Source organism: Astatotilapia calliptera, chromosome 14 (genome assembly GCF_900246225.1).
Source record: "Astatotilapia calliptera chromosome 14, fAstCal1.2, whole genome shotgun sequence".
Classification (NCBI taxonomy): domain Eukaryota; kingdom Metazoa; phylum Chordata; class Actinopteri; order Cichliformes; family Cichlidae; genus Astatotilapia; species Astatotilapia calliptera.
Window position 1 is genome coordinate 33,394,517 of NC_039315.1, and position 26,471 is coordinate 33,420,987.

General features: G+C 39.9%; 2 protein-coding genes across 2 annotated transcripts in view; both read right to left on the reverse strand.

Moving 5' to 3' along the window:
* Nucleotides 1–243: 243 nt before the first annotated feature.
* Nucleotides 244–12,114, reverse strand: crk (v-crk avian sarcoma virus CT10 oncogene homolog). Its single transcript, XM_026193073.1, has 3 exons — nt 11,542–12,114; nt 10,253–10,842; nt 244–3,190 (listed from the first exon to the last, which is right to left on the reverse strand). Exons 1-3 carry the CDS (start codon nt 11,759–11,761, stop codon nt 3,053–3,055), a joined length of 948 nt encoding a protein of 315 aa, XP_026048858.1. The 5' UTR covers nt 11,762–12,114; the 3' UTR covers nt 244–3,052.
* A 6,542-nt stretch (nt 12,115–18,656) lies between these two features.
* lrrc75a (leucine rich repeat containing 75A) overlaps nt 18,657–26,471 on the reverse strand; it is a 73,303-nt gene continuing 65,488 nt past the window's right edge. The window contains exons 4-5 of the mRNA XM_026192584.1: nt 22,594–22,867; nt 18,657–22,028 (exon numbers count right to left, since the gene is read on the reverse strand). Coding sequence (XP_026048369.1) covers nt 21,420–22,028; nt 22,594–22,867 — 883 coding nt within the window. The 3' untranslated portion in view covers nt 18,657–21,419. The remainder of the gene's footprint in view (nt 22,029–22,593; nt 22,868–26,471) is intronic.

Sequence of the window (26,471 nt, forward strand, 5' to 3'; positions counted from 1 at the left end):
GTCTTGAACAGCAGTCATTACTGTCATTTTTTGTGCGAACTGAAATGTACATATTGATTAAAAGTCTGTGTTCTAGCTTTAAGTGTTTGCCATTCACACTAGTGTAAATAAAAAGTTGAAGGTATAGCTAGAAAAGCCAGCATTAAAATACAGGTTAGTCTCCTTCCACGTTTTTTGGAAGTGATGGTTGACTCAAGGTGTAGGTAGTTTACCAGCATATACAAATCTAACACACAAAACGAGTCATTTGTCATGGGTTTGACTTTATTTACTAGTATATTAACACATTACATGCTACAGAAAATAAAAAGGTAATTTGTCTTGAAAGAATATAGTGTTATAATAAAATGGCACATTTTGATATTAACACAATTACCACTGCTGTTTTGCCACCCCTTCCTTTGCATGAAAGGAAATGAATGACTTCATGCAGGGCTACTAAAAAAATACTTCTTGGTGGTTTCATTGGCAACACAATTTATAAAGGTAATGATTTATGTAGCTAAGCACCTGCCATAGGCAGTATGAGTGACACAGAAGTCAGATTTGATCAAAATTACAGATAAAAATGAACCTTATCAGAAAGCTGGCAGCAAAGATGAATGCAATTTCATCAACCGGATTATCTTTTAGTAATATCTTTAAATAGGAAATATTACAGTATTGAAGCTGGATATGGCCAACACAAAAAGGAAATCTGAAAGCGAGACTGAAGATATTGGGCAGAACTATGAGGACAGAGAAGCAACGAGTAATGTCAATCTAAAGAGCACAAATATCAATGCAGAATGGATCAGATAAAATCAAATGTCATCTCCTTTAATCTCAAACACTGGAGGATTTCACCTTCAGCATGGAACCTTCTGAATGCTGTCACAGTGCCACCTAAGGGCTGCTCAAGGAGGTGGCCAGAAACACTGTACCATTATTTCTGAGAGGAACCCTTCACATGGAAGAGAAATCAAGTTCTCACAGATCAAATTCAAAGTTGAGCAAGTTAACTCTGGTAAAGATTTAAGCCGCACACCCAGCCTGCTTCAATCCAAGCCAGTCTGCATTTTGATAAATGATGGGGATGATTGTCAGGTGTCAACAAGTAAAACCGATTCAATTTTACAAAGAGAGGGGGGGAAAAGGCAATCTAGACCACTACTTAGAATGTGGGAAATAAAGAAAACAGAGAGAGGAATAAAGCAGTAAAGCAGATTTGGCTTGTGCATTGTAACTTAAAGGGCTTTAAATTAAAGACTGACAAAAAGGATTAACTGAGGAAGCACAAATGAAACAAAGGCCCATAAGCCTGAGGATTAAAAGAGCACACTGGTGGAAGATGGCAACAACATAGTTAAAAGGTTAAAAACAAAAAACGGCCAGGGATCAAATATTTCCACCACTTTCTCTTTTCTTGGACACACTTGACAAGATCTGAACACAGAGTCAGTTCTGTTACAGTAAATCCTGTGAGCTGAATGGAGAGCACTAACATGTAAAGACAGTACTAACTAGTATAGTGGACAGCCTACATTCACTCTGTTCAATCATGTACATCACACGCAGAATGAGAACACCATGGCCCTTGTGAGGGGCTTGGGTGGGGGGCAGACGTGCCTCCCCCATAAGTCAGTTCGTTCATTTTGCACCCTTCACTCCCTCCCAACATGCAGCAGTAAAAAGTGTTTCGCCCCATGGTACTAAACCAGCTATGAAGAGAACTACAAAATAACAAAAACAAACAAACAAACAAAAATAAATCAATATTTATCATGTAATGATAATCACATAGTACGTCATTTCATAACAGTATGTTCTTATTTTTTCTTACAAAAAAAAAGACTACTTGGTGGTACTTGGTCATAGGTGATTGCTGGATAGGTATTTGAAGTGAGAGAATGTAGTGTTGCCTTTATCGCCTCCACCTCCTTGACAGTTTCGCAGCTTCTCTGCTTGGCTGCTGGGGCTAGAACTATGGCTATAGCTACATGAAGTTGCTCCGAGCTGCTGGTCTTCACTCAGTTCTCCGTTTGACACCAGGCAGGAGGGTAAAGTGAGTGTTGGACTGGGTCTTCTCCTCGAGAACAGCAAGCCTCCAAAACCGAGCTCAATCATTTCCCATGGAGATCAGTTAAATCTCTTTTCTAAAATGTTGCTGCTGTATTTGATCACACTGGAGTTGTGGGTAACACAGAATAGTGCTGCATTCATGTCCAATATGAAGGAAAATGTAGAAGAAAAGAAAATAATGGAGCCATGTTTGACTGTGCTGCTCTGATCAGGCTTAGCATCAAGATCAGAAAATGGAAGAGGCTATGTCCAAAGGTTAGCACGTGCAGTCTTCTTTGTTTAATTCTAAACTTCAAAGAAACCTGATCAGTGTGTAGCTGTTTTCCTTCTCCTTCATGCTAACTGCAACCGGCTGATTTAGCTAAGCTAACTATCTCCACCTTCATATTCACCGTGTGGAAATGAGAGGGTTGCCTACTGTCCTCTAAGACTAAGCACATACAAAACCGGGATTGCTGCTGGATTCCCATCTGACATCAATGCAGCACAAGTGACCCCACAGTGTTCCACGATGACAGATGAAGAAACAACAGCAGTTATCTACAGGCTCTGACACAGAAAGAGGAAGTGGTTGAACTCTGCGCCGAGGAGTCTCCCGAGGAGTCTCCCGAGGAGTGAGTGTTGATAATGTGTCTACGATGGAGGGAAGGTTCTAAAGGGTGTCGCCTAATCCACAGATGGGCGAGTCACTTTGTATCTGTTCCACTGTAGATGACTGAATTCGGTCTGTCAGTAAGTGAGGGCAGGTGGGGGATGCGCAGGGTAACTGTGTCTACGTAAGAGGCTAGAAATGGAGGGTATGTGCATTACAAGTCTAGTGAGGGCCAGTTTTGTTCTCAGTGATTCTCTGAAACTGTACTTGGTGCAGATAAAAGCTGGAGCTGTGAGGTGAAGTGGGGAGAGGACGTAGAATGAGGCAAAGGTAGGGAGGGGAGGAGGGGCGAGGAAGGGTCTACCACTAGTGTCCAGGTAGAGGCCCGGTGGTCCGCTCTCAGCTGAGCTCGTCCTCGGCATTGTGCTGGTCCAGCAGTTTGACATGCGTGAAGGGAAAGTGGCCGCGCTTGCCTTTGCATTCCCCCTCCCATTGGCCGTTCACGTTGATTTTGGTCACCTTCACCATGTCCCCCACCTGCACAGGAAGAGAGGAGAACCTATGAGACACAAGCTCAATCCAACTGTCCTCTCAAAAACCACCATGTCACATGCAGTTGCATTCATCATTAGAGTTTCTTAGCAGTAACAGTAATGATGAACAACCAGACTGACTCAGATGCTTGGAAAAACATTTGAAGCAAGCAAGAGATGCGAGTGATCTGTAGGCGAGGGCTTGCTCCTGGGTGAAGTAATGCATGATTACAGGTGACCTGCACAGGGAGGGGAGTGTCCTGTGTCACTGAACCTGCGCAAACAAAGAGCAGCAGACAGTTCCAAAGTTCAAGTCTGTGAAGGCGATGACTTAACGGCATAAGATCTATCTGATAACATTTACCAGACAGGTGCAGCTGTGTCAAAGAATTTGCACGACAGGTTTTTATATCCCGGATGTGAAGCCTCTGAGAGGTATTGCGCTCTGTGCACCCAATACTGCTGCTTCAAATAGGTAATGCAGTTTAGCCAGTTTTATTTATCGAGGTAGCTGAAAAGTCTCTACAATTAATTGTCACGAGTTATTATTTTTTTGTATCAGAAGTAAGGCGATTGAACACCTGGCATTGTTTTTGATCATTATTTGTTCCACAAAATGTGAGAAGAGGGTTTAAAAAAAAAAAAAAAAAAAAAACAAGAAAGAAAAAAACTCAGGTTGCTGGTTTTGTCCCACCAGCAGTATGCAGAGCCTGTTGGAGGATATGAGTAATAAAGGAAGAGGAACTCCTGGAGACAGTTTTCATACGGTATCATTACCAGGTCTCAGACAAATAGTGCATCAATAGACTACACACAACTCTTCATGAGCAAACACTGGCAATAGTGGATATAATAGCTATCATCACTACTGCAAAACAGACAATTAGTACAGTTCTTGACATTTAAAAGTGTGCTTATGCCTACAGTGAGCAACTACCGCACCACAACTACTTGAACTGGTTTGTAACAACATGCATTCATGTTAAATTCTGGTCTACAACATTTGAGTAATACTGATATCTTTAATTTTTTTTTAGTTAAGGCATCTGGGTTGTGGAATTAAGTACCACAAAGCATCAGTGGGTGCAGTACTTTTTAGCATTTTAAGTATGGTTTACAAATGTGGTTAAAAGATTCTCATTCTTGTTGCCATAAAGTTGTGTGAGAGTGATACTTGTGGTTAGAAATGTCTTGCAGTGATGAAATGCTTGTTATCTTTGCTTTTGGCATTGTGCTCTAGCTGTAAAACCATTAAGGGCGTTTCACTGTGTGAATCCATGTGCTAGCTTTGAGTTACCACAAGTTATTGCTATCATTTAGCAATACTGGTGCATCATGAAAAGCCTGCACCCAGGAACTACAGATGGAAAGTTTCTTTTAGCTATATCTAGTGCATGTATTGCAAATAAATAAATGAATCAAATTTTTACTTGGATGATCATTAAGCTGTTTGGGGACTGTGTAGCACAGCGGTCCCCAACCCCTGGGCCTCGGACCGGTCCGTGAGTCGTTTAGTACTGGGTCGCGAGAGTTGAGGCTCAGGTGTGAAATGTATGGTTTTCAGGGTTTTTATCGGTTTTCAGCGTTATTTTGTTATCGTTTTTATTGGTAACTCGGTTTTCCTGGGTCTTTTCACGTGTGTTATGAATAAATCTTCTTTTTTTCGGTACCGGTACTAGTTTTATTTTGTTGTATTTATCCGCGACACCTTAAAGGCCGGTCCGTGGATTGTCGGGCATAAACCGGTCCGTGGCGCAAAAAAGGTGTAGCACACGGTTTACAGATTTTGATCTTTTAGATTTTTTTTAGATTTTCTCCCTTTTCAGTTAATTAAACTGATTACTTTTTACTTAATAATGTAACTAGGGCTGCTCAATTAATCGAATTTTAATCACGATTACGATCTGGGCTTTCAACGATTATTAAAAATGACTGAGCCGATTATTAGCCCCTCCCTCATTTATCCGCGACACCTTAAAGGCCGGTCCGTGAAAATATTGTCGGGCATAAACCGGTCCGTGGCACAAAAAAGGTTGGAGACCGCTGATTATAAGGGGCCCGAGGGAAGCTCGGAAAGCTAAGCAGAAGTTATTTGGAGAGGAGAGTGACTGCTGTTGGTTGAAAAGAGAGGTAAAAAAAAAAAAAAAAAAAAAAAAAAAAAAAAAACTTCAGTGGTGTTGCACACTATTTTATATTATTTTTTTAAAGTCATTGTTAACCCTTTAAAGCCGGTCAGAGCAGCACGCTCTGTTTTGTGTAACTATTTTTAAATCCCTGTAGAACCGGAACCGTGTAAGGTAGCGCAATAAACCGGAGGAGTTGTACTTACATCTTATGCCATCAGCTTGTCCTCGGTCACGGTTTCCTTCCACATAAAGCTTTGCAAAAACTGCATAAAAAGCTCTTGCAGGAACAAAAACACAATATTCCAGAAACACGCTTTGCCGATCCGATCAGCTGTTCGTAACACTTCCCACAGTGAAACAGATGTCAGCGCGAACTACCGCATATCCGCCATTTCCTGGCCGAAACCGGAAGTGACGTCATTTTCGCGGAAAATGTAGTTTTTTACTCGTAGGCCTTAAAAGCCTATACTGGTCATGTTTGACTTTTCTGAATAGTTTCTGGGATGCTTAGAACTCGAATTGCACTGCTGGAAATAGTTTATTTTGATGCACATGCTGTTTTCTTTGCAAATTTGCATCACAGGATTGTTTTTTCGTTTTTCCTGCAGTATATAAAAATTGGTGTATCTCCAAAATAAAACTATGAAGACACTCAAAATAAATTTCCTGTTGTTGTAAACTATTTTTTGCAACTTTTTTGTATTTAAAGTTTTGAGGGATAAACCTCTTAAATTTCTCCAAGTAGAAATATATGTAAAAAACCAAAAACGATTTTCAATTTTTTTTTGTAGTTTATTGCACTTTTTTGCAATTAATGTAGTTACTATGGACTTAATGCATACATATTATTAAAATATGGGCTATAACAGTTGTATAGCAACTTGAAATGCTCCCACAAATGGCACTACAACATGTAAAAATATAATATAAGCTCTGGCGGACTTGGTTCTATAGTAGGTCTTAAAGGGTTAAATAAATATCGTCAAATAATCGAGATCTCAATTTCAGTGAAAATAATCGTGATTATCATTTTTGCCATAATCGAGCAGCCCTAAATGTAACTTTACTGAACTAATTTCTATTGTATGTTGTGCACCATATTTGCACTTGTTCACTAATCCTGTAGTATCCAGTGTGGGCGTGTATGACAAGTTCTAGGATGGCAGTTAATGTTAGCTAGAATATTCTGCATGTTATTTCATACTGAGCCGTTTTATCTTTACAGTTCAGTTACTTATGCTGCGTTTTATTTCCCTTAATGGTAGAGGCTGTGGCACTATGGGTGCAGTGGCTTAGTGGGTTTATGATCACCATCGTTTGCAGAATGATCCTCTTCACACTGACTTTTAAGTGGATTATCACGCTCTATATAAAAGCATTACAAAAGTAATGATTAATGATGCCATTTATTATCACTATTTCCAGTATGTAATAGGTAGGAAGATAGGTAAACGATTACCTAAGACAAAGGTTGGTTATGAAAACATTCATTAGTTGAAAATACTAGTGTTTACATAAAAAGGACTTTACTGAACACATTTAAATACCAATTCCATCCATTTAAACATATTAAAAGCTTTAACTTGAGTTCTGTGTATTCAGTGTAGTCCCTGCAGTAAGGACTACAACTACAAGAGTTTCTTGATTTGTTTTTTATGTTAATGACGACGATGATGTACTGATGACGTAAAAGCAGGTGCAGGCAACGGCAGACTAGCTGAGCTGGTGAAGAATAGTTACTGCTTTCAACCACAATGGCCAACAAAGTACTTGCGGTTGTAGTAGGAGGGGAATGCTATGAGGTTTTAGTATTATAGTCAGTCTGCCTCCCTGCACACAACTCTAACCTTGTTACTAGGTCAACACACTTCAAACAGAAAAAGATCAAGGTATCCAACAACAGTAAGATACCTGAATGATCCTAAAACAGAGTAGTGCCAAAAGGAGGAGGTAAAAGGTATTTTTGGTATTTCTGGTAAAGATATTTTAAATCTTCATAATTTAAAAAAATATAACAGATTAAAAACAGCATGTTATAAATATTTTAAATCTAAGGCAAGATATTGACATTATTGTCTAAATTACACCTAAATAAAATAATCCACGTTCTGGTCTGAACAAATTGAATAGAAAGCACCAGTGCAAGTTTGTCACATCTGTAACTTATAAGACGTTTCAAAAATAAGAAAGAAACTTTGTATTAAGAAATTATATATAATTTACATAGAAAATTGGTGACATGTTCAATATTTATTTTACCTGCTGTATATAGTCAGACTCTTGTCTGCTGTCTTTGATGTGTTTAATAATAAAACTAATGCTTTCAATATCACTGTGACATTTCACAGTTCAACTGATATGAAAGTTTTATGCAAATGAGGGTTATTGTTTAAGAGAGGTGAAAATTCTTTAGGAACTGATTACAATGTAGTAAAATATTAAATATTAGTATGAAGACACGCTAATTTAAAGAATAATAGGAATAATTAGCAGCTGCCGCGCCGAACTCAGTCCACAGCTACTGGAATTACACATTTACCTTTATCTCCAACTATATGGACTTCGACCTTTATGATGACTCAAGCTTAAGTACATTTCTATAATAAACTCCAGCGACAATGACATCCCTGTGAAGCTGACATGTTTTGTGCCTCAGAATTGAGAAAACAAGTGAATAACCAGAGTCACATGAAGCAGGATTTAAATATTGCAAATTAACTGCTCAAGATAAACAGTGATCTTTACCATCAAGGAAATGTAAGCTAATAATTAACTGTCCAGCACTGCCATGATGAGCAACTGATGGCCAAACAGAGTGGCGAAAACGCATTGTCTCATATGGGCCTAACCCAGAAAGGTCCTCCACAGGTGGGAGTGGCAGAATCCAGTTCATACAAAGGATGTCTCTGTCATATGCGAAAATAAATTTCAAGTAAATTGAAGCTATTTTTCTGGCTGCTGAACAAGCCAGAGAAATAGCTCGTTCATCAGAATGAAAAGCAAAATGTGGGTAGAGGTAGGGCTGCTCAATTAATCGAATTTTAATCACGATTACGATCTGGGCTTTCAACGATCATTAAAAATGACTGAGCCGATTATTAGCCCCTCCCTCATTTATCCGCGACACCTTAAAGGCCGGTCCGTGAAAATATTGTCGGGCATAAACCGGTCCGTGGCGCAAAAAAGGTTGGAGACCGCTGATTAAGAGGACCCGAGGGAAGCTCGGAAAGCTAAGCAGAAGTTATTTGGAGAGTGACTGCCGTTGGTTGAAAAGAGAGGTAAAAAAAACTTCAGTGGTGTTGCACACTATTTTATATTATTTTTTAAAGTCATTATTCAATACATTGTTATTGTTAACCCTTTAAAGCCGGTCAGAGCAGCACGCTCTGTTTTGTGTAACTATTTTTAAATCCCTGTAGAACCTGAACCGTGTAAGCTAGCGCAATAATTTGTTTTGCATATGAAACTTACATCTTATGCCATCAGCTTGTCCTCGGTCACGGTTTCCTTCCACATAAATTGCATAAAAAGCGCTTGCAGGAACAAAAACATAATATTCCAGAAACACGCTTTGCCGATCCGATCAGCTGTTCGTAACACTTGGCACATTGAAACAGACGTCACCGCTAACTATCACATGTCCGCCATTTCCTGCCCGAAACCGGAAGTGATGTCATTTTCGCGGAAAATGTAGTTTTTTTTACTTGTAGGCCTTAAAAGCCTATACTGGTCATGTTTGACTTTTCTGAATCGTTTCTGGGATGCTTAGAACTCGAATTGCACTGCTGGAAATAGTTTATTTTGATGCACCTGCTGTTTTCTTTGCAAATTTGCATCATAGGATTGTTTTTGTTTTTCCTGCAGTATATAAAAATTGCTGTATCTCCAAAATAAAACTATGAAGACACTCAAAATAAACTTTTTTGTATTTAAAGTTTTGAGGGATAAACCTCTTAAATTTCTCCAAGTAGAAATATATGTTAAAAAACAAAAACAATTTTCAATTTTTTTGTAGTTTATTGCACTTTTTTGCAATTAATGTAGTTACTATGGACTTAATGCATACATATTATTAAAATATGGGCTATAACAGTTGTATAGCAACTTGAAATGCTCCCACAAATGGCACTACAACATGTAAAAAAATAATATAAGCTCTGGCGGACTTGGTTCTATAGTAGGTCTTAAAGGGTTAAATAAATATCGTCAAATAATCGCGATCTCAATTTCAGTGAAAATAATCGTGATTATCATTTTTGCCATAATCGAGCAGCCCTAGGTAGAGGTGTCTTTAGCCATCCAACAGCAGAGGAGCAGAGACAGAGCACGCTCAGTTTAACCTCCTAGTCCCATTTGTGGCTCAGCTGGACTCCTGGCTTCACAGAGACCAGAGGAAATGGTCCTGTTCCCAAACACAAACTATTTCCTTCCCCAAATGACCTGCTCCGTGGGAGCCCCGCTCTCACTTCCGGACAGTTTAACAGCCCAGCCGCCGTGAGCAGCACTTAATGGCAGTCATACTTTGAGTCTCCTATTTAGGTTCAAATCTGGGGGAAAGCGCAAACACTCGTCAACTGACTAGAGCACAAGTCTACAAGGAAGAATCCAGGGTATTAATAACCACTGTGTAGAGACTTGCAGGTCAGTCTGTAATGGTGCTGGACTGATTTCAACAGAGAAATTAAAAGAGCAGATTAACTACAGAACCTAAAAGAGAGCTGCTTAATCACTTTCTGACCTTGATTACTCTTCACCCAGCTCAACAAATAATGAGGAAGAACTGGCCAAAAGCACAATGGGGAAAGAGAGCCAAAGAATGTGAGTTCAGTCTCGATAAGCTAAAAGGGCTGGAGCTACATCCGTCTTCCTAACTATCTCCTAGCTTCCAGTGCATGTTATAAGGAGAAAAAAAATTAAAATACCCATACAGCCATATTTACCTCTAGAGCCAGGGCTGTCTTGTCATAGGCATTAGGCACCCTCTTCTGTATTGCCCTGGCATAGACAGGTCCGTTCTGGAGGTTTGGGAGGGGTGTGGGTTGGGCGTACTGGCTGGGGTCTCCCAGCAGTGGAGCGCCAGACGGTCCTGCAGAGCCGTCAGAGTTCCCCAGCATCCCCATCCCACCAGGTGCAGCACCGGACATGCTAGACCCCGCCACCGAATTGGGGGATGCCGGTCGGTACTTCTCCACGTACGGCACTGGGATCATCCCTGTGCGGCCTTCCGAGTTCTGGGCGTTCCACCACTGCTCCTCTGGTTTCTCAAGGACTCGGAGGATATCACCTTTCCTGAATGGGAGATCCTCGTCATCATTGCCGGGGAAATCAAAAAGTGCCCGAACATACTCATCCTCCAGGCGTGGTGGGGGGCCTCCACCGGGGCCAGCACTCATGAAAGTGGGGTGCTTAGATTTGTTGATGGGTTCTATTAAGGTGGTGGTATCCAAGTAGTGGATTTTATAGAACTCTAGCAAAGCAGGTAGTGCATCAAATTCCTGGTCGCCAATACGGAACCTTGGATGGGCCAAACCTGGAGAAAAAGAGGGAGGGCAGGTAAAAGGTGAAGTTAGAAGCAGAAAAATTAAATCATAACTCACCCGAAACACTCCTTTCCTTATCTATTAGTGTTCACATCTGGGAAATCTAAAGGCAGCCTATTTATGTACACAAGTATGATGGTGATGATTTCCAACATGACCAGGAAGTCTTTCAGTTTCCTTATTTTACATTTTTCTCATACATGTCGTGTTTCTTCCAGTAAGTGTTCTAGAAAATGCATGAGGGAATACAACAAATATTGTGGGAGAAGACAACCAAGCAGACGCTTTTTTCAGATCAAAGCCTGCCAAAATCAGTCTATGAGAGACCCCCCCCCCCTTCTTTTTTAAGGTGATTTGCTTCCAGTTTGACAAGTTGGCTTATATAATGTTACACCGGGCCTGACTTGCAATGATACTGTGCGCTATTTAAGAACGCATACCGCCCACGCAGGAACCTATAGACACACAAACCATCAATTTGTGATTTCTTAAAAACAGTGTGTTGCATAACGCACAGAGAATTGTCCGTCTGAGCTAACGTCAAACTGAAACATGTTTCAGTGTCTGGCCTGCCAGGAAAATGTACTATTGCGCATCTTCTTTGGTGCAAGTCATGCAAGAATGGTCACATCAGCATCTCCTAATATCAAGCCTCCCCCCACCCCGTACCCCCAGCTCTGCTAGCTTACCTGGACCAGATTGTCGGTTGTTGCTGATGCTGTTAATTATATAATGCGAGACTTTGGAGTTCTCTGACACCGAAAGCACGTAGTCGCCGGGGCTGGTGATGGAGTCCCGAACCAGAAACACGCCATGCCTCTGCCCCTGCAACAGAGACACAGCCTCCTGCCTGCTCAACCGACCCCAGTACCAACTACCACGGTCCTCCGCGTCAAAATTTCCAGCCATGATAACCACTCCAAAGCCGAGGCTTCACCGGGCCTTCCCTGCTCTCCCTCCCGTTATCCACAGGCAGAGCGTTCAACTCATACAAAAACTTTAGCGCCTAGAGCACGTTTAGTAAACAGGCGACATCCGCAGCTGGCCGTTTGGGCATCAATTCTCCGACACTGAAGCTCAAGCACCTAATAAAAAGGGACTCTGGCTCGGTTTGTGCTCAGAAGTCAGCTCTGTACGTCCTATTATACGTTTTAACGCCACAAATCCTGCTACAATCCAGCCGCCGATGACAACTAACTTCAAAAACTGAAATGGCGGATACGCGAAAACAAAAAAAAGACCCTTCTCACCGGATATGATGTATCACACTTACGGCGCACGCGCCGGCGTGACAGCATCAGCTTGTCCTCTCGTCCATCATCCTCTTCGAGCGACGTCTTTTGAAAAACAAGCACGAAATTACTTACAACATTTAGAGGAGCTTATCATACGATGCCATGTCGCTTATTCGTGCGTGTTTTCTTACAGAAATTAAACATTTTTAAAGTTATATTGTGGCGATGGTCACGAAAGCGCTTTTCCTGCTCGGGCTAACTTTGTCTTGTGTTTTATGGTGGTGGGTTGTGAAAGCCAAAGCTTATACCCCACTGCTGCACCGAGCGCAGAGCGTTATGCTAACCAACGCTTAAGTTCTTTCTCACACAGTAAAGTAAATAACTTCATATCTTTTCATCTTAACCAAGTGAACATAAAATAGATTAGATGCATTTTGTAATATTGGCCGCTAGGTGTCACTCAAAGACTTCAAAATCCTGTCAATATACCGGTTCTCACACCTAAATGTCAAGCTTCGGTACTCCAGTGAGAGTAGTTAAAGTAAATTCTACCTGCTAAGTTTTCTGTGGATAAGAGAGCTTCATTCTGCAACCAAATGTAACCACAGAAGAAAGCAGGTCATGTTCTATGTGTACCACCAACATAAACACTTGATCGCTGTAAATACTGAGGTAAAGCAAATCTGGAGTATTGCATCACGCAGAAAACAATGATAAAATAAAAGCTGATTACAGCCTTTGTCTGTGTATTCCATGTATATTCCCGTGTTTCTCCTCAAGAAACACAGGAATGTACAGAATATATGTTTTATACCTTATAATATAAAGCACCTTGAGGCAACTGTTTTTGTGATTTGGTGCTATATAAAACAGAAAACAAACAAACAAACCCTACAGTAATATAGAGAAAAAACCTAATAATCAAATGACCCCTTATGAGTAAGCAGCTGGTGACAGTGGAAAGGAAAAACTGCCTTTTAACAGGAAGAGGAGAGGGGACTGAAAAAAAATTACTCTGTTCTACTGTTTGTTTGCCACTATACCATTTACCATTTAATCTAAATGTATAATTATCTCCATGTCCACAGAGCCTCAACTCTACTGGGAATTACAAGACTCACATTTTGAAATGACTGACTTATTACCTTAGCAGAATACAGTGAGGATTTGGACTCCACGTGCATCACCCCTACAATAATGTAATGTAAAATTGGGGAGTGATAGGAAACATCCCCTAATGCCTAAAGGGGGATGTTGGGGTGGTAGAGGAGCTGGAACAGAAAGCAGTTTCAAATGTGAGGTAGATGTCCTCACATTTAGTGGTGATGCAAAAAAAAGTTCAACTTGTTCTCAGCTGTCCACAAAACATAGTTCAAACAGCCTTTTGGGTTGGATGTTTGAGTCTTAACAGGCTGCAGATGGACAACAGATCCCACTTATGCCACCAGTATAATTCTGGCCTCTTAGGACATGGACACAGGACCTCTGATTGGTGGTGTCACTTAGTGTCTGACGCCTGGACACATGGGAAATTATCTCCACTATCAGCCAAAAAGATATGAAATACAAAATAGGCATTGTTTTTAAAAAGAATTGATTGGCAAAGCAAATGTCTCTTCAACTTTTATATAATGTTATAATTTAAAGCTACAGTACATTACTGTGCAAAAGCTCTTGAGCCACCTCTTCCCGTTTCTTTGTGTTTTGTGAAGAAAATGGGAAATGAGTACAAAGACTGATTGAAATGTGCAGACATAAATAAAAAAAATACAGCATATAAGTCAAAATCAGTCTGTACAATTATAACAAGCTTGAAAGTCAATGTTTGGTATGATTCAACACAGTCTGAACTCTCTAAGGCCGATTTCTTGTCGGCCTTTAAGTAGACTTCAGGAACAATTCTCCAGGCTTCTTGAAGGACATTCAAAGCTCTTCTTTGGATGCTGGATGCCTTTTGTTCTGGTCTATGTTAAGATGATCCCACACTGCTTCAGCAATGTTTTGCCACTTCTCCTTATGTCTTCCACTTGTAAGGTTTCCTCATATTTTTAAGGTCACACTGCACAACACACCGAGATACACCAAGTCTTTTGGAAATCTCCACGTTAGTGCAAAAATACTATTTCATGCCTGTCAAACTGAGTTATTATTTTGGCTTTTTTCATTGGGTCAACTAAAGAAATTAGAGCAAATAAGGTGTAGACACTGCACTAGTTCATTCCTAGAGACAGGTGCTTTCTTTATGCATGACTTACAGGTCAGTGTTAAGTGGTTTAAAGAACAAAACACATTCCTCTGAGAATGGTAAGTTTCAAGGACTGGACTGAAAATGGGTGAAAAAGCAGTCAATGTCCAAAGAAAAATCTGAAAGACCACCAGAAAACCTGGAGAACTATTGCTCAAGACCACTTTTAAAATGTTATAAATCTGTTCCCTTTTGCTATCTTTTGCTCCTTGGAAGCAAAACGCTAGCTTTGTTAAAACAATTTCAGGATGCTGACACAAATGGATTTTATTATAGTGTCATTTATTACCTTTTAATCCACCACAGTGCACTTGCTAACCCTAACCCAGACATATGATAGAATACATTTGTTTACAACTGCACCATGCTGTGTTTTTGGATCATTATAGATGCATATCAAATGAGTTATTAGAACATGTATTTTGTGAATTTATTAATATGCAAGTATAAATTCATCTGTCAGGGGAAAAGCCATGACCATTTAGTAAAGACTTGGCTGTTAATGACTTGATAACAAGAAAGAGTTTATAACAAGCCCATTGTTTTTCCTGTTGTTCTGCTGGCACATCATTTGATGACTGTTTATAATATAAATCACTTTAAGAAGCACAGATAACAGTTATCCACATGTTAATATGCTATAGTATTATAGCGTCAGATGTATGTATGATGTGTCCTACAAATATTTGCTGTAGCTAACACATGAACACATGAGGAAAACACAAACGTAAGAGTAAGGCAGGGTTTTTCCCTTCAGAGAATTTATTGATAAGATCCATGGCAAAACAGCAGACAATCAGGTTTTACAATTTCATCTTAAATTTGAATGAAATGAATGAGTTTTCCTTTAAAAGGATCACCGTGATAAAGTGGCATGAAAACAAAGAAACTTTGGGACAAATGGAACATGGAGAATATCATAGAGGTATATGCTATAGACAGAAAAACTGATACTGAGGAAAGAATCATAAACGATTCAAGGCTACAGACACCCATACCTTCAAATTCAAATTTCCATGTTTCTTTTTACAACTCACAATAAAGCAGCAAGAGTCCTTGGACAAGACGTACGCATGGACTTCACATCGTCTTGTCACTGGAAACATTTATAGCTCCACAAGCTGAAAACCACAGTTTGCATCAAAAGGACAGGTCATTCTGCACGTGGCAATGAGTAGATAGTTGTACAGAGCAAGGGGAAGGACAAATCACCAAACTATAGACATATGGCCACAATTTCAACCAGTTTGCTTACTCAGGGCTGAAGAAAGTAAAGCTGAACAATATGAGAGTTTCTGACAAGCAAGTTTGAAGAATCTTTACATATGTATATATTCAAATACTTCAAATGAGCATATCAGCTTAATTTGATTTCCCTTTGCTTTGATTTCCCATGACCTCAACATAAAAGCAGACAAAATGATGTACATATCTCTCTCCTGCAGTCAGTCAAAGACATGTTTCAGCCAATGTAAATTCGCAAGCTTCAGCAAGACTCTTACCCCAAGAATGGAGTCCAAACCACGAGTGGTACACAAAGCCAGTGGATGCTTTACATACCACAAACTGAACTCACTGTACAACAATCAATATTTGACACTCTATACAGAGAATTGCTAAAAATAAGTTCAATGTGGCTCTCAAGGACGGACTTCAACAGTGTGAGTTCAGTGTCACATGCTTTACATCTGCCTCTGTTTAAAGGGTTCGTATTAACGCGCTGTTGGTTAAAGTGGTTTTACAGGGACAATGGAATACTAGCTCCTTGTAAAGATGCATTAAAGGGATGCTTCTCTTTGTAATTAGATTCCACTGATTTACCACTGAATTTTTACAGCCTATGTTGTATTAATGTAGTAAAAGGGAGCAGCTAGCAGCTTGTGTGACATGTTGGTTACCTATAAGTATCATGTTATTACTGCTGAACACACTATGGTATGAGGTAAATTTCTAAATGGCTGAATTTGCTTATTTCAATGCTTTTCATTAGTTTCTTGTCTTACAGTAAAAGCTCCTGGTGAGTATTAAAGGGAAGATGCACTTGTTTTATACACTTATATCTGTGTACAGGTCTTGGGGCTTTTATTTGGCTTCAGTAATAAAGGCCATAGACCTCTATATAAAAGATGGACATGGTCACCGGTGACTTCACCCACTGGTTTCCACACTCTGCATTTTAAAACCTCAACATTTGCATTTTGGCTCTAGCTGTGCCACATTTTTAGAGCCAGGAATGACGAGCGGGTGGCGGTTTAGTTATGAGTTAAGTTATCAGCAATGGTAGCTAACATAATAGGCAAACTGCATTCGTGTCTTGGATGTCACTCTTTGCGCCACACAGCAACTCAATAACTTCCAGAAAAGACATTAACAGCACAAACATGGTAAAGAGGTCCAATTCAGGAAGTGGAATTAGGTAAAGTGATGATTAGCAGGAAGCTATCAACTATAGTACATTTAGCAGCCACCAACTTTAAGCCTTAGTCAGATCCAAATGAGTATCTGTACAGACCAAAATGTTTCCATACCAGGCTATAAACATGGTTAATTCTGAGGTAAAGTTTAACATGGGGGGCAGTGGGATTTATTTATGTTTAGAACCAGTGGTCACTCCAGGAAATGTGGTAAATGCGGTTTTTGGCTTCTATTTTCAACCGCTAAGGTTTGCATATGTGTCCTCAGGTGATGCCCCTCGAGTCGCCACCTGTTAGGTCTGAAGGCTAAAGATTTAAAAATAAGAAGTACTAGGGGTGCAGAATCAGAGGGAATGAGCTTCTAAAGACTACATTAGCCTCTTTTTTGTCTCTAATAAGACACCTAAATCTTTTATTGTTGAAACTGCTGTTGATTCAGTTCTGATTTGATTCTGTTTTTTTCCAGAAGGAAGCTGCACAGGTCATATCAAGCCTTCATATTGAGTTGGACACAGTTTCAGGTGTCAGTGGGGTATTCTCTAAATGCTATCCATTTGGCGAAATTTGGCACTGCTTTTTTTTTTTTATCTGTATCAGTATTAATTAATCTGCTAAAACATTTTGGATGAGAAAAAGTATCATTTACTCTTACGTTAGAATCACCTGAACCTGCAGCTATTTTAGCGCTGCGATAAAACAGCAATAAAATGGAGTCAGTCTGTTATCAGATTGAGACTGAATGGGGTCAAGTTGGCAATTACATGCAATCTGTTTGTGATAATACAGCAAACAACGGTGATAGATTAGTGAAAATGTCAATTCTGTTGCTGTTTACATACACAGACCTTCACCTTAAACAGAAATTCACATTAGCTTCAGAGTTCAGCCAGTACCTCACAGGTTTGAACCAGAAATTCAGAAACAGATCGAGATGCAGTTGCTGCAGGACAGCATTTCAACCACAGTAATATCTGGTTACTAGTTGGCAACCAGCTGAGTCAAGTCCCTTATTGCAACAAAATGCATTACACATGAGTTTCACTCATTGGTCCAGAGTGACTCAGATCGTAATCTTGTAATGTGTTCTCTTCCTGTATTTAAAAAATAGATGTCTATTTGCAACCAGTCTGAATTGGACTTTGATTACTTGGAGACAGGTTGCCTCCCATCAGGCAACCTGTGCAGTCGCCCTATGATCGAAAGCATTTACCCAGATGTTGAGGATGTTGTGTGCTTAGTCTCTGGGAGACCAGCTGATGATCAAAGTAACTTGCAGCTGGTCACCGAATGCAAAAAGATTTCATACAATCACTAAATGACCAGTGTGACTAAGCCATAACATCCTGGGTCTTGGTGTAGCTACTCAGTTCATTTTTCTGAGATAACAATAGAAGATCTAAACAACAAGGTGGGACCTTTGTGCTCACATCAGAACTGTGCCTGAGATGACCATACAAGGGGTATCCACTCTAATACACATACAGAACCAAGAGTAGAAAAATTGATCTAAAACTGAGTGTTTAAAGCAGTGTGAAACGTGAGCTGTAAATATCTGTAAATATGAGTAAATCCCTTTCCAAAAACTTAGAATATCATGGAAAAGTTTATTTATTTCCATAATTCCATTCAAAACGTTAAACTTTCATAGATTATAGATTCAGGGCCCACAACTTAAACAATTTCAAGTACTTAGTTGTTTATTTGTACATAATTTGGGCTTCCAGCTCATGAAATCCATGAAAACATGATTTCAAAAAATTAGAATACTATGAAGACATCAGCCCAAATTTACAAACGTACAAATAAACAACTAAGTACTTGAAATGGTTTAAGTTGCGGGATCTGAATCTATAATCCTGAAAGCTTAACGTTTTGAATGGAATTATGGAAATAAATAAACTTTTCCATGATATTCTAAGTTTTTGGAAAGGGTCTGCATACTCTGACCTCATCTTTAAAACTTGTATGTAGGCAATAGGGACACTAGGGAAAAACAATTAGGTCTACATTAAGGCCTCACGCCCTTAGAGGGACAGGCTTCAAAGGTTATTAGTTTGGAAACTGGGATCAGGCCCTTTCCTTTCATGCTTTACTGTCCACATGCTTTCTGTTCATCAGAGCTTCAGCACAGTCTCATAACAACATCAGTGTTAGCCTCTCTCACTTCTCAAAGCCTTTCAATTGAACAACTCTACAAATAATAATTAAAAAAAAGAATTACAATAGAGTTTTTTTTGTGACTAGCGCAGCCAGTTCTATATCTTTGGCAGGGTTTCTGTTATTATGCAGACCCCTGCTGTTAGCTAGTGATTCAAGATAGCTCTGTAATGCATCCAGCTGTGTTTATGCTAATTTATGATGATGTTGCAAAGCAGTACATCACAAAAAGCCTTCATTTGCTATGATACACACATAAACAGCTCCAAAGGTGAGCGTATTAGCACCTAGGGCCACGGTCTGAGAGAAAAAAAAAAGTTTGCAATTTTGACTGTTTTAAGGTGACATTTACTTTGCTCCAGTGTAATATTCCTTACCTGGACAGACTCTGTCTTCAGTGATCAGACAGTCATTAAACTGGGTCAGCTCTTCCTTCAAGAGTTATTCACAAACATGAATACTGCTACTGCAAACCCCTTAAAATATACAAATTCTTGAATTCAGTGATAGTACTTGTGAAGTAGCTAATCTACAATCTAAAAAATCTGTCAGATAAAAATGATTAGTTTATATATATATATATATATATGTACAGTACAGTACATATATATATGTACTGTACATCTAAAAATACAGTTTATTAAAGCTTTGCAGGGATTATAAGTGACACATGGAGAGAATGCACAAGCCAGGTGAGAGCTACATACTGTATAAGGATATTGTGTTGTAACCCAGCGTACAGCATAGTAGCGACCTATATACAAACACAGCACTGTAAGCGTGTGATGCACTCTAGTGTACAGCGCCGCAGTGTGAAGCATGACCTGGATTATGAGGAAAAAGGCTACTAAATATTTCAGCACTTGGCTTTGGGACGCATGGCAATGAGGTTAACACTTCTATCCACTGCAGGGGACAAAGGGATAAGATGAGCCAGTAGTTAATTTAACCTAATTTATTATAGTTTTGAGGTTTTCTTACATTAGATTAAGTTTACTCTACTTCATCCTGCATACCAAGAGTTATGCATTTAGCTATTACTTTTGAAATAACAATCATAAAGATGCAGGTAATGGATCAAATCCTCAGTTTAGTAGAGTTTTGATCATTATATCGGTTATGCTGTGTTTAGAGTTTGATTGGTGTAGATATGTGTTAATTAAACCAGTGATTTTATAACTATCTGTATGGGGCACAGGAATATTTTATCTTAAACAGAGTTGTTGTTTGTTTGTTTTTTTACTATATTTTTGACTATATTGGTGTTTTATGTTAAATGTTGTTAACTTTTAATGCAAAAGTTGATATTGTACAGTTGAGGCCAACAGATCTGGGTTTGTTTTCATTTGCTTCATTTTTTATTTAGTTTATTTTTCATGTTTCTTTGATACAGTGAAGAACCATTATAAAGATTTAATATGTTTCAAAAACTTAATAAATTTGTTGTGCCACCTCCAAAACTTTTTGTCATGACAGTGAAAATGAAAAACAATGAAAATACCCTCAAAGCAACAAAGCTTTCATCCAATTTAAGCTTTTCCTTAAGAGGGATAGCGGAGTATCTTCATCTTTTAGCACTATAGACAAAAAAAGCTGTAATGTCTATTTAATAACCGGGAGTTGAGATCTAATTCTAAATAATTACACGTAGGGTTAGAAGAATGGTTTGTTACTATTTTCTCAGATGGATCATCATCTGTTTTAAGCTCAACTTCCCACATTTTGAGATGAAATATCTTGTTGTTTAGTTGAGTTAGCTACGTCTGATAAGTTTTCAGGCGAGATATAATTTCCTGAAGTTATTACTCCTCTTAGCTAAAGGTTGACTCAAGTAAAAGCTGGCTCATCGTTACCCATTCTCCCTTGCATAGCCTTGGAAACAGGAGCTTCTTCTTCCAGAGTCACTCATTGCTCTAGCTATTATCAGGGTGGTTTTTTAGCTTACTAATTTCACCTTCATCAAATTTCACATCACATTTCTTAAGCAGCAACTGGATTCTACAAAGGAGATCTTCCGATCCATCAGGCTGGCCTTTGACCCACGTGGGCCTTTTACACAGTTCCACTTGTAGTTTTTGGCAAAAACATTTCCTTATAAAGGCCCTGATTACTTTTTCTTTTAACCAGGAATGGGACGTGTTACAGGCACATGTAGGTATTACTGGGATTACAAGGAGGAAGGACCTGAATATAGATTAACATTCTATACATGAAAGCCTCGTCCGATATAATTTATCAGTCTATACTATGCAATAGCATCTGTGGTCTATTAGTACTTTAAACAACAGACAGCTAAGGTAAAACACACTTCCTGCTGGGGATTGGCTTGAGTTTCAGTTCAGCAGCCACTTCGTCATCGTCTGAAGCTGTGATTGGTCACAAATCAGATCAGGGGAGGGACATCGAGTGGCACATTTATGCAGCACTGCAGCATTTTTAGCCACAGAATTCTCTCGCCCCCTTCCATGTAGAAGTAGACACAGGAAGTAAAACATAAACCGAGTAGTGGGGACCGATCAGGTAAAGTGTTCTGATTGGTCGGTAAACTCGTCTTCCTCGACTCTCATTGGCTCCACTGCCCCAGATGAGTGTTGCGACTGGCTCGAACAGCTCTGTGTGTCATCCTCGTACTCTGCCATCACTGCCCTTGTCCTCCTCCTTGGGCGCTCCTCTCTCCTCTGCACCACCCTCTCCTTCTTCTCCTCCTCCTCCTCCTCATCCCCTCCCCTCTTTCTCCTCCTCGCCCCTCCTTTCCTGTGCTCCCCTACTGTCCACATGCTCTCCTCCTCATCCTCCTTCCCTTTTACCTCCCTGTCAAAGTCCAGCAGCTCTTCCATCATCTCCTCTATCTCCATCTCTCCATCCAGCTCTTCCTCTACTTCCGAACGGAGCTCGCCCATGCTCTCAGTCCGGTTGGTGTCGTCTGTTTCCTCCTCTTCCCCAAGACCCCGTAGCCTTTCAGGGGGGTCGCTGGCCTGGCTCTCTCCAAACTCCTGGATGGTGGGCAGGTTGCCTTGCTTGGGACAGCGCTTCCTCAGGCTGACCAGGAAGGGCTGCGGCAGGGAGAAAATATCCACATTGTTGCCCAGGTCAATCCATGTCACGCTTGGAAAACTGCCCGGATCCTGAGGAAAACAATATTCCCATGTTGCAGTATAAGCACTATGTTCAATAGGTATTTTCAATATAAATGCAACAAATCAAGCTAAAATCCTCAAATTGGTCAGTCTGTTAGTATAAATTTCAAAGAAAGAAACAAATAAAAACTAACATCAGATTAGATCACAGAAAATATTTTTTGATTTGTCACTTTCTCTCAGATATTATTTACCCATGTTTTGAAGAAAGAAAAACCAAGCTGCTCTAGCTAAGTGATAAAAAGCCTTAGTTGTTAAGGTGGAAACCTGGAATCATTCAGGAACTACTGGAAGACTGATTTCAGCACTGAACACTAGTGAAAAATACTTTGCAAAAAGGATTATTAGTGACTTGAATTTTATATTGTAGCGCTATCAAAGGCTCAAAACTAAATTTATTTTGGTTTAAGCAACAGTTTCCACTTTTCTGGAGTTTCCTTTGTCAAATAGAAGTATATAGTAAGCAGCTTCAGACACTCCTAACATCTGAGGGATCTGAGTATATAAAATAGTAAAAGCACTGTATGAAAACATTGATATCTGACTTTCTGACCTTCAGGGCATCTGTCAGCTCCTTCAGAATCGCTCTGGTCAGCCTGTTTCCGTTCAGTGCCAGAGTCTCCAGGTGTGGGAGAGAGGCCAGTGTGGGGAGCAGCAGGAGGAAAGCCTCATCTGTGAGCTCAGTGAAGCCCAGCTCCAGGCTGATCAGAGTAGACGCGTAGCGCTGCAGGTGCGCACACAGACGCTCCATGTCCCGAGCTGTCAGAGGGATGCCGGAAAGATCCAATGCCCCGCTGGATGGAGGGGCTGACAGCACTGCCTTCAGACTGGAGACAGACAGAAAATGATGCTCTGTGTCAGTTATGAACTCCAAAAACGTTGGATGCTTTGCAAAATGTAAACAATGAAATGATTAATTAATGATTTGCAAATCTCATGAGTCCATATTTTATTCACAATAGGGCACAGAAAACATTTAGAATGTTTACACTGAAACATTTACAAATAATTGCATTTTGAGGTAAATTTCACACAGCACGTCCAGTGTCTCTAAATAGGGGTCGTGTCTGAGTACTCTTACTCTGTAAATAATTCACTTTCTGACCATTTATCCACAAATAATTGTTATTGTGTAGCATTATATCAGCCGACTCCATTAGTCATAGAAGTGCTGCAGCTTCACAATTTTTACAACAACAGAATGGCAACGTGTGAATAAAAAAAAGGCAAAAGTGGATAAATCTTTCTTTCCTCATTTCCAAACTCAGTGACTCACATCGTCTGTGGCTGTGCAAGTACTGACTGAGATTCCACTTTTTCCACTTATAAACTCTTTCTGCCTGATTTAAAGTCTGTCCAGCTCACTGTGTGGAACTCATTGGATTTAAATGTAAAGTAACATAAGGCCAGAACTATCAGTGACACTAATAAGTCCTTGTGCAGTCCCTGGCAGAGAAAACTGTATTTAATATTCAGTCATGATAAGTCGTATCACGGCTACTTAATGAGATCCAACCATCCAAAGATCTCTGCCAACCACCATCCAACTCACACTTGTCTGTCTCAGACGTCTGAAATAAGCTTCAAAACCTGAAAACAATATGGCCACACTGCATAAGGTCAAGTACATTGGAAGCTAATGGAAACTACAAAAAGAGCAGGCTGGGGTTAAAGGGATATCTGGGGGCACACAAGCAGAGAGACAGACACACTGAAGGGATTTAAGGCTTAAGAAACTGAAGTGCGCTGAATTAAAAAAATTGCAATTGAGCATCAAATCACCCAAACCTTTATACTCTCCAACTGCACAGATGCAGCTAAAAATAAACCCAGCGGGTTGCCTGGTCGAGAATTACATAATGAACGGAGCACAAAGAATTCATCTGGGGTCGGGTGAAAAGGAAGAAGAATACTAATCAGAAGTTTCATTTTGCCATCTTCCAAGTGAAAACAAGCCGTCAGCCAGCACCAATTATTGCTTGCAAATAACACACACATTGTTGTGACGTTCTGGGACACACACAAAGGAGGATATTTAATTGAGGATTAACCCACTGGAGGTAAATCTGCTTCTACCAGCCACTATGGTGGTGCCACTGCCAAAACTTTGTGCCACGAGCGTTTACATCGATGGAACATGAGACCTTCAGCTCTGAGCAGCACAAAGTTTTCTGAGAAACAAGTAGCTGTGAGATATAATTGTTATCATCAACAGCTGAGTATGCTTATCTACTCACATACCAGAGGGACATGAGAGGCATCAAAGGCAGAGCAGCCTAAAGCAAAGCAGTGGGTCAAATTTAGACCTCCAAAAATGTTTTCCTCACTATCCCATACATTCCAGAAAGTCTTCTGTCGCCAGAATGTATTTTTAGTTTGATTTGTGTGGGGGAGGGGAACCTGCTGTCTGTCTCTGGTATTGGAGTGATGTGTTCATCCGTCTTTGTCACAGTGATGGTGGGGTCAGCAGAACCAGCATCCTATCGCTGGGGTTTTTTTCTGGGGGTCTTGCTCTAAAAAGGTCATATCTGTCACATATACAACCCGAGGCCAATGAAGGCCATACACATATAGCAAGAAACAGCTCTTTTAATTAGCATCAGTATGCTATGCCATGATTTTCCATGTTGTCCCTTTATGTCAGGGGTGTCCCACCAAAGACTCCAATCTGACCCACTGAGCAAGTTTGGAAAATGTACAGACTTTTAACAATTTACTCATAAGTTTTACATCACAATAAAGACTGTAAAAAAGTAATAGATAAACAATAAATGACATTCCTGGTTTTTTTACTCTGTGGGTTCAAGTAAAAAAATGGAAAAAAAGAAGAAGAAATACTATACATTTTCCAATTTACAATTACAGGGCATTCATATCTTCATTTTACACATTTATTTCTTACACTTTAAGCTCTAAGAGTCTAAATCACAGCTATTAAATGTGTAGTTAGACTTCTTTTCACTAACAGAAAGGGGAGTTTCACTTATCCAGCCCACTTATGGCCAAAGTATGCGGCCCATGAAGTAAAATGAGTTTGACATCCTTGCTTTTGTACAGTGTTAGTATAGTGTATTTAAGTGCCTCTTGATGGGTTTGTGCTTCTCCCGTTTAGTTTTGTTTGCTTCTCTTGAATATCCACCTTCTGCCTCCATGTCCCTGAAACTCTGGTTTTTCAAACTCTGGATGTGAGGTGTATTTCTGTTTAGCTGTCCAAGAGATGTTCCAGTGACTGTGAGAGTTTTTGTCTATCTGTCATGGCCCGGAGTCTGACTCCGTGTTTATGTTTAAATTTATTAATATTCTGTGGTTTTGTTTATTTTGAGTTGTTTGCGATTATCCCTAGTATTTTGTGTCCTCTGTGCTCTCCTGTTCCACATTTCAAGTTCATATGTTCTGTCTCCCCAGTCTGTGTTAAGTTTGCGTGTTTAGAGTTTTGTCTGTGTTTCCTGTTTTATTTTGAAGGTCCGTTTCTCTTGTCAGTGTTTCTAGTTTCGCTTCCCCTTGTCTCATTATGTCCAATTAATCCCACCAAAACTACAGTAAGGTTTTGTTTCCTCATGTCTTTGTACATTCAGTCGAAACCGTTTGAGTGAACTGCAAGTCACGTTTCTTTTTAAATTTACATTATACAGCCTACGTTTTAGTCCTGACCTTCTTGGATATTTGTATTAGGGGACTGAAAATATTTTCAGCCCTGATTCATACAGTTAAAACTAAAAAATCCTGTTCTAAAGATGCTGAATGTCTAAAGCAGCTTATATTTAAGTTTAACAAGCCAGAACTTGAGAATTTGGGGCTTTTTTTTTTTGTTAAAAATTTATACTATCACTTCTCCAGCCTTGCACAGGTCTACAGGGTTTGTCACTTGGAATATTCTCACCTCACAAGGAATGTAGAGCAAAGACAGTAAGATCCTTGTAAAGGGAACTAGAATCAATCAGATCCTTCAGGTGGATGCTGGCGTGAGTGACATGCTGAAAGCAGCAGCAAGAAGCAGCACCGCATTCAAGTGAGTGATGTGGAAGCGGCTATGCAGCAAAACAAGCAGATCACTGATAGTTCACATACACCGACATGACTGAACACTGGATATGTGTTGCGGTGAGACCAGTATGTCATGTGAGCAGAGCTGCCCGTAAAATCCTTTCATCAAGCATCCATTAAATTACAACTTTACAGACTTTTGGACAAATTCCAATGAAAATGCAAACAGACTTGCAGCACGCTGTGTTCTCCAATCGACAGTGTGCAGCTGCAATTTCAGCCTCTGGCCTCAATGTGACAGACGGCATGTTAACAGCCTGGATAGCTCTCGTCTGGTTTCTGCCCCTTTCACATCCTTTATCTCTATTTGTAATGGATATGCCTTTCTGGGATGGGATTTGATGAATTCCCCGAAGAAGTATGCAGCCTGACATCTTAAGGGATCTT

What these genes read in the sequence shown, in the direction of transcription:
- crk (XM_026193073.1), bottom strand. Translation starts at nt 11,761, where the DNA reads ATGGCTGGAAATTTTGACGCGGAGGACCGTGGTAGTTGGTACTGGGGT. An exon ending in CAACCGACAATCTGGTCCAG is followed by an intron (nt 10,843 to 11,541) that starts GTAAGCTAGCAG and finishes CTTTTTCTCCAG; the next exon opens with GTTTGGCCCATCCAAGGTTC. An exon ending in AGACAGCCCTGGCTCTAGAG is followed by an intron (nt 3,191 to 10,252) that starts GTAAATATGGCT and finishes CTTCCTGTGCAG; the next exon opens with GTGGGGGACATGGTGAAGGT.